Source organism: Meleagris gallopavo, chromosome 6, assembly GCF_000146605.3.
Source record: "Meleagris gallopavo isolate NT-WF06-2002-E0010 breed Aviagen turkey brand Nicholas breeding stock chromosome 6, Turkey_5.1, whole genome shotgun sequence".
Taxonomy (NCBI): domain Eukaryota; kingdom Metazoa; phylum Chordata; class Aves; order Galliformes; family Phasianidae; genus Meleagris; species Meleagris gallopavo.
In genome coordinates, this window is record NC_015016.2 from 12,104,461 (window position 1) to 12,113,433 (window position 8,973).

At 44.6% G+C, this 8,973-nt stretch overlaps 1 protein-coding gene across 1 annotated transcript in view; it reads right to left on the reverse strand.

The window, feature by feature from the left end:
* Positions 1-3,089: 3,089 nt before the first annotated feature.
* Positions 3,090-8,973, reverse strand: part of LOC104911392 (phthioceranic/hydroxyphthioceranic acid synthase-like) — a 30,672-nt gene continuing 24,788 nt past the window's right edge. Inside the window, 2 exon segments of the mRNA XM_019616748.2 lie at positions 3,090-4,539; positions 4,541-8,771. Of these exon segments, the coding sequence (XP_019472293.2) occupies positions 3,202-4,539; positions 4,541-8,771 (5,569 nt within the window). The 3' untranslated portion in view covers positions 3,090-3,201.

The following is an 8,973-nucleotide window of genomic DNA, read 5'->3' on the forward strand; positions in this document are numbered from 1 at the left end:
AAACCAGCTTTCTTATTGTTCTTACTGTGTGTGGGTTAGAATGGTCTTGGTTTTATTCAGATATTCTGGCCCCTTTATGGCAGATCCTGAGCAGCAACCAAAAGCAAGGACGTGGAAGGCAGGAGCTGCCCTAGCAGCCCCTCAGAACACAAGTGCCATTGGGAGGTAATGAGAGCCTGGCTTTCCCCACAGTGCGTGCCTGGGCACTGCTGGCCCAGCAGTGGCAGCTTGGGTAAGAGAAAGCCAGAAAGCAGCAGTGCATTCAGCCAGCCCGAGTTGGTGCTTTGGCCTCGTGGCCAGACCTGACTTTACCAAGGCTTTGATTAACAGATTCAGTTACAACTACACAATGTGAAGGTGTACGTGAGATTTTCATGTACATTTAACCCAGCTTCACTGCCTACAGTGCTGAATGTGTATAACAGCCTCAGGAGCTGGGGATGCAAGCTCAGGAATCAGCTGGGAGGATCCATTCTCTTTGCATCCTCATTTCAGGTGTTTGTAGACATTGAGTCCTCATCCTTTATGCTGAACAGTCCCAACTCCCTCAGCCTTTCCTCATAGGAAAGATGCTCCAGTTCCAGTATTGCCTTTCATTGGACTCTCTACAGTATGTCAAGGGCTCGGTCCAGCCTGGTCTTGAATACCTCCAGGCATCCACATCATCTCAGGGCAACCTGTTCCAGTGCCTCACCACCCTCTGAGTAATTAATTTCTTTTTAACATCTAACATGAATCTCCCCTTCTTATTTAACATTCTTCTCCCTCATCCTATCACTGTCTGTGCATGGAAAAACTTGCTCTTGGTCTTCTTTATAAGCTCCTTTAATTAGTGTAAGACTGCAATGAGGTCTCTTCAGAACCTTCTCTTCTCCAGGCTGAACGAGCCCAGCCTCTGAACATCTTCATGGCTTACTTCTGGACCTTTTCCACATTTTTCTTGTGTTGGGGAACACAGATTTGTACATAGTACTCCAGATGGGGTCTCATGAAATCAGAGTAGAGGGGGACAATCGCTTCTATTGACCTGCTGGTTACAAAAAGGTTTGGCACTGAGAGGGTGGTTGGGCCCTGGAGCAGGCTCCCAAAGGCAGTCAAGGCACAAAGACTGTCAGATATCAAGAAGTGTTTGGACAACACTGATTAGCTCTATGGGTCAAAAATGTTCACAGTGAGAGTAATCAAACAGTGGGACAGGTTGCTCAGAGAGGCAGTGGAATCTACATCCTTGGAGATATTTAGACTTGACAAGAGTAGGCCACAAGCAATCCAATCTGATGGCCTTACTGTGGCCAACAGGCTTGACCAGATGGCTGCCAGAGGTCATTTCCAACTTAAATCATTCAGCAATACTACACCCTTGAGATTTAGCTCCCCTGTTCAAAGCATGGACTAGAAGACCAGACACATCTCCCTTCCCCAGCTCTGCTAAATCATGTAATAATAGGATATCTAATTCTGGTCATCAGACTGCATCAACATATATCTGTTGCATCCCCATGTTAAGCTGGCACTCTTGGCAGCTATTACTAGTAGAGATGTTATGCTCTCATCGAGTGCACTAGTCCTGTGGTGAAAATTTGGCTGCATCATCAGGTTCAAAAAGTGAAGGTTCACATTCTTTCCAAAGACCAGTTACAAGTGGAGTTCTTCAGAGGTCTACCCTGAAACACACTGTTTCTTACCTGTATCAGTAACATCATATGCATGCACACAAGTTAGAGAGTCTTTCACCCAGGAGAAGAGATTGAAAGGAATTTAGGGAGAAGTGAGGACAGAAGGGTAGATATACTGATCAGCTATAAAGCATGGCCAGACAAACATAATGATTAGTCATCTGCTGGCACACAACAGGCTTGCTTTATCTCCTTATCCCTCTGTCCCCCATGCTTGTTGCTTCTCAAATCACCTAGATCCCTCCCTTTTATGAACTTGTGTTCCCCTCCTAAATGACAGACAAGTGCAGTCCTGAAATATTCTTTCCCTGACTACCATGAGGTGTCCCCCTAGCCCTAGGCAGTAACCTCTCTCAGTTAAAGGCTGTTCCAGTATAGACTCATCTTGATGGCTGTCATACCTTGACACTGGGGCTGAGGCTCCCCTGAAATAGCACTGAGATGATCCCAAGCAGGATATCTCTTCCTCTGAGCCCTTAATTTGGCTTCTTGCTTGTCATTGTGCCTTTGTGCTCTCTGTGCTCCTTTGGATGTAGGGGGAGGGGCCTTTAATAGGTGAATTCTTCTTATGATAGGCCTGGGCACAGCCATGGGAGGAAAATAATCTAGGCTCCGTCACCTGCCATTGTCTCTTTCTGCTCTTCATGGGTGTGCAAATGACCTTTCCTCACATAAAATAACAAAAGAATCTAATGCTGGTTCAGTTTTGAACAAATCACAGCCACCTGCCCATGGTGAAAGATATTGATGATAAACTTGACTTCAGCAGAGGGTAATCAAGATGGTTGGGAAGTGGAGCACCAGAGCTATGAGGAGTTGCTGAGGAAACTGTGCTTGTTTTGTTTGGAGAAGATACAGCTTCAGGGGACGGATGTGTTCTTTCTATAAGTGACGTCCATGCTCATTAGCACACAAGCAAGCCATGCATTAGTTCCACTATTACAGAGGTGCCTTCCCTTCTCAGACAGGTGTTGTGCCATCCCTGTATTAGGGTAGGTGCAGATACTGCCAGAACTGCAAGACAAATCTGACGGGGAATGGTAACTGAATATAAAATGGATAAACAATACAAGGACACTGTCCTCATTTTAATCAATTATTGACCAAGTTTCCTCCAGTGTACTGGGGGGAAAGTCAGTATTTTCTCTTGGGAGACAAGTAAGGGTGATTGTTGTTATTAGGAACATTTAAAATTAGAGAGTGCTGGAAGGATAAAAACTAAAACAGCACAGAGATACACTTTCAGTTTTGCAGATTAAAAATGTTACTATTTTCATTTATATGCTCTTTCATAAAAGAAGGCTAACAAATACAGTTGTTTTACTGACAATTTTTAACATTTTTGTATAAGCAAAATACAAATTCTAAATTGTTGAAAAAGAAACCATTTAAATTCACAACATCAAAAAAAAGTAATTCAAAAGATGTTTAATTTTTAGACCTTTAACAAGAATCAGAAAATTACTGAGATCTGCAAAGGGTCTACTTATCTTGAAAGCTACACGGTTATTGAAAGAAATAATTCCTACAGCCGGATCTCATGTTCTCCACTTGCAACTGCAGACATTTTTTTCTCTACAATTCCATCTGCATTGGTTTCTCCTAAAACTACTACTAAACTTGATAGAGTGGTGTGAGGATCAAGTAGTTTCAGAAGAGGTATGTCCACCTTTCTTTCTTGAAAGACGCGGTTCTGAATTGTCATAGCTAACATTGAGTCTATGCCCAATGATGAAAGTGGAGTATTCATGGTCAGTTCATCTGGGTTCAGTCCTGTGAGGTCAGCCATCAGTGAGGTAATATAGTCTTCAGACTTGACTGAAGCAGTATCCTGGACTTGAGATTTCTCAGAGGTTTCAAGCTTGCTTCCAAATTCTTCTAACATGAGTGATGTAAACCGATTTTTGAGTGAAATAATCCGAGAAAAAACATGATTAAATAACGTTTTAAAATTTAATTTGACAACAGCTTGCTGAGGGTTATTTGAAAGTAAGCTCTTCTTGAGATACTCATGAATCTCATGCACTTGCAGAATATCTATGCCCTTGGATTCCAGAATGTTCTGAATCTGGTTTTGATTGAGCAATATGCCGAGGTTCAAAGCACCCCAGTTAATGGATTGGCCCGAAAGACCACAGTTCCTCCTGTAGAGGCAGAAGACGTCCAGGAAAGAGTTTGCAGCTGCGTAGTTTGCCTGTGTGGAGTTTCCGAGAAAGGAAGTAACAGAGGAGTAGCACACAAAGTAGTCAAGCTGTTGGCCTCTTGTAGCTCGATGAAGATTTAGGGTCCCTGCCACTTTGGGGCTTAGCACTCTCTGAAAGTCAGCAAACTTCAGAACTTCAAGACGACCATCGTGTAAAACAACAGCACTCTGAAAGACACCTTTGATTGGACACCCTTCAAATAATTTTACAATGATCTGGAAAGCTTCCTCAACATCGCTGGTCAAAGTAATGTCACACTGCACAGACACTATTTTGCTGCCTTCATACTTCAGCTGCAAATCCTTCATCTCTTCTTGTTTCTCCTTGCTCGGAATTTTCCTGGAGAGTATTGCAATACATCCTCCTCCATTCGCTGCTATAAATTTCACAGTTTCAAAGCCAAGGCCAGTGAGCCCCCCAGCTACTACGTAAACAGCATTCGGCTTAAATATCTTCTTCTCAGTTTCATACAGTGGGATATCTGAAAGAACAGGGATGTCCTTCTGCTTTCTCAGTACAGCAAGTGGGACAGATCTGCAGGTAAAAGAGCACATCACAGACTGCAGCCTTTCAAAGTTCTCAGTTTGCTGGAAGACAGAGCCTGGAAGATGTCTAAACCGTTTCATATCTAAAGAACCAATCCACACTTGCACAGCCTTTTGGAGTTTCCTTCAGAGATGCCTTCTGGAAGATACTGCTAAGGATGAGGATATGAAAGCTGATATTTTCATGATCAAGTCCACTGATGTTCTGAATACATTCCGATTGCTGATGGCCACATACTATCACCACATCTTTCAGACAGTACATGTGTGCCAGATCTTCCTGGGATAGTCTGCCTACTGGAGGAAGAACAACAAGGGCATTGCATGCATTTATATGCTGCAACATATCAGGAGTGGGCCTTGCAAGTACTGTTTTCCAGCCCACCTCTTCTGCTGCCACAGAAAGAACACGGCATAAGACCGATGATGGTTCTGTAGAAATAATACCCAAAGTTCTGCCGTGCTTCCCCTTGGGTAACCTCTGATTTAAGATCTCCCATGCAATGATGAAGTAGGACACACAAGGGACGCTCTGAAAGCACGGAAATTTCTTTACATTTAAACAAACTGTTCCCGGGACCTGAATTCTGGATGATGCAGCTGCCGGATAACACGAAACCACGTGATCACCCACTTTAACCTTTTTCACAGCTGTGCCTATTGCTGTGACTGTGCCACTGAAATCAAGAGCTAAAAGTCTGTGTTTGTCTGCTGCTTGGGAATTCCAGTAGAGTGTATTACCAAAGTTACGACTAGAAACACTAATGGGAAAATAATCTTCAGAGTGGATACATATCTTGTCCACTTGAATCTCAACACTTTGATTTTCCAGCGGAGTAGCAGTGCTGGTGGATAGTTCAGCGGACAAGTCTTTTGCTGAGTACGGATCGGCAGTGTACAAAGTGAATGTTTCTGAATTCTGGAGAGACCTTACATGCTGGCTGTAATCTTCATCTACAAAAGGAGTGCGTTTGATTTCAGATGCATAAATTCTTCCTTGGCTGATGTAGACTTCCGGATAATCCTTACCTCTGTATTTGACAAGGACATCTGGTAATGCTGAGATGTCCAGGGAGCTGGAAGAGCTGAGGTCAATTATCTGAAACGTGATTTCTGGAACTTCAACAACACAAGTTCTGGTCATGCCCTGCAATGCAAACCCACAGTTAATGTGGTCTACATTTCTTTCTGTTGTTCTGTAGCTGATCACTCGGACTGAACAGTGAGAACTTTTCTCTCTTAACGCCACGATAACTTGGCGATAGGCTTCACAACACTTGGAGAGCTGGTCGACAACTTTACTTGGGAACTCTTCATTCACCTTTTGAATTCCCCACAGGAAGAGAACGTCATCGTAATCCTCAACTTCTGCTTTCATCTTATTCCCTGCGTGGACTTCCAAGAGGGATTCCCAGTCTTCATACATAACATATCTGGAATCAGGATGCAAATATTTTCTGAGCTGCTCAGCTATCCCAAATTTGTCAGCAAACACCAGGACTCTAGGCACTGCTTCTACATGACCAATCATCTTTGACGGAGAAACTTCTGACCACTTGTTTTCAAACATGAACTCATTGTCTCTGGAAGACACTGGTTTCATGAAAGTGATGGCAACACGCTTGAGTTCAGCCAAAACGGACCCATGTTTGTCCATGAAGCATCCACAGACCTCAAAGCAGTTCCCAATGGATTTGCTTGTTCTCATATATATCATCATTTCTTCCTCCAGAGGTCGCAGCACCACCAGGCTGCCTATCCCTGAAGGAAAGCCTGCTCTGGACTGCCGCGTGCTCGAGATCATGACAGCAGTCATCTGCATAAAACAGTCCAGCAGCACCGGGTGGATACAGTAGCTGTACATCTCTCTGAGAGTCTCCTTGTTCACTTTGATGCTTGTTATAGCTTCCTTTAGTTCCTGGCAATAATGCACATCCCTGAGCTGCCTGAATATGGAGCCATACTGAAAGCCAATCTGAGACAGTGCTTCATAGACCTTCTCTGTGCTAATCACTGACGTGCATCTGTGATAGACCTCTTGGAAGGAGATGGTGCTTTCTTCCACAACAGCCTCAGGCACCTTTCTAACTTGGCCTGAAGCATAAACTGCGTTGGAGGAAGAGAGTATCTCAAAGGCTGTCGCTGCTTTTTGTGGACTCAGCTTGATATTCAAGACTTGGGAACTCTGTGCGAGAACACACGGCGCTGAAAAACTGATGCTCATCTGGCAAGCACTCAGAGGCATTTTAGGTCCTGAGCTGCTCATCACACAAGCCAGACCAAGCTCCACATAAAAAGCACCAGGAACTAAAGCCACACCATTATTCTTGTGCTCATATAAGTAGGATGTGGTGTCCTGGGAGAGCAGGCAGCCAAACTGCGTGTTGTCACTGTTGATGACATAAATCAAAGGATGACCAGAGCCAACGTCTCTTTGGTTTGCTTGTTGACGGGTATCCAGAGAGGCCACAGCTCTTTGACGATCAAATTGATACCGTGGAATGGTCACTGGAACACTTTGATATCCATCATAAAAGTGCTGCCAGTTGGGATTATAGCCCAATTCAAACAGATTTCCTACCAAACTAAAGAGTGCCTGATACTCTGCATCAGACTGCAAAGAAGGGAAAACCTTAGTGACTTTCCCTAGAGTCTCTTTTATATTTCGCTGCAATGTTCTATGAGGACTTATTTCAACAAACACCACATTTTCCCTGTCTCTAGCTGCAGTTTCTATGGCTTGAGTGAAAGCAACTGGCTCACGAGTATGCTGGGCCCAGAATTTGCCACGAGTGAAGTCATTTGCAGAAGCAGCTGCCCCGGTCAGTGTTGAAATTACTTCAACGTCACCCTTCTGTTTTTCTAAAGGCTCTATGCTCTGCTCCAACTCCCCAAGTATCACATCCATGCTAGGGCTGTGGTAGGCAGCTGGGACATTTAAAACATGAAGAAAGATGTTTCTGTGGCTGAAAGCTTCTGCTAAATCTTTCTGGACCAAGTCCACATCATCTGGATTTCCAGACAAGGTGCAGGAAACTGGGCTGTTGAAAGCTGCAATGCACACCCTTCCCGAGTAGCGATGCAGATGTTCAGCAATCTCTTGAACAGGGATGTTTCCAACCACCAGCATTCCGCCCCTGGCAGTCTTTGCCTGCAGCCTGCTCCGGTGATATATCACTTTGACCGCATCTGCCAGGGAAAGGTACCCAGCAAAATGTGCTGCAGCAATTTCCCCCACGGAATGGCCAACTGCAGCGACCGGCTTAATGCCCCAGTACTTCAGAAGAGAAGCTAAGGCAACCTGCAGGGCAAAAAGCATGGGCTGGGAGAGTTCTGGATTCAGCAACTCCTTTGAGCTGCGACCTCTTGCTGGCAGAAGGCTGATGGGAGCGTGTTTCTGAAAGAGCGCTTCTATTTCCTTACACTTGTCTCTGAACACCGGCTCTGAGCTCAGCAGTGCCTCACTGAACTCCTTCAGTGTTACGCCGTTGCCACAGAACACAAACACCAGCTGAGGCTCCACCTTTGACGTGGTAAAGTCAGTGCTAGCTGCTGACATAACTTCTTGCTGCAAGTGTTGGAGAGAGTTTGCCACAAATGCTTTTCGGTACCTGTGGTTTACATGGCTTCTTCTGCAGGCAGATGTATAGGCCAGGCTTGGGAGAGTTACACGGTTTCTTGTACTCAGATGTGCAGCTGTGTCTGCCATTGTCATCTGAAGGGACTTAGCTGATGCTGCGGACAGCAGGACTAATTCCAGCGGCCTCTTAAAGGCAGGAAGAGGCTCTGGCTGCTTAACCTGCCTGACTACAACATGGGCATTGGTTCCTCCAAATCCAAAGCAGTTGATGCCAGCTACTCTTCCATACTCACCGGAATCTTCCCAGGGTTCCACCACGGTGGGAATGGCAAGGTTTAGCTTCTCTGTATCGATGCTGCTCATCTCCTTTGAGTAATGCAAAGATGGAACAATCTTCCCATGATGCATCATCAGAAGCACTTTGATCAAACCTGCTGCTCCAGCAGCTGACTCAGTGTGGCCAATATTTCCTTTCACCGAACCAATTTTCAGAGCAGGAACTTGTGAAGGTCTGTTTCTACAAATGACATTACCGAGGCTCTCAGCTTCCGTGGGGTCTCCAGCAGCAGTTCCCGTCCCGTGGGCTTCAATGTACTGCACAACTGAGGGATCTACATGATCTTCATAAACGCTGCGCAGTAACTTCTCCTGCTCTATTTGAGACGGCCTTGTGATTGGCGTTATAGACCTACCATTCTGATTGACTGCACTGACGTTTATAACACCCCAGATTTTGCTGTGGTCTTCCATTGCCTGTTTCACAGAAAGAGAAAATCATCTTTAATTATCTCATGCTTCATCTATCTGTGAGAAAAAGAACCGACAGTACCCTTACATTTGTGATATCTTTCCCACGCTAGAAAAAAAGCATAAATGTTTTCTTAATGCTAATAATAAGCTTGAATTAGAAAGGCTTTTTGCTACAGTAATTATGAGAAATGGATATACAAAATTCAAGTAAGAAGCCA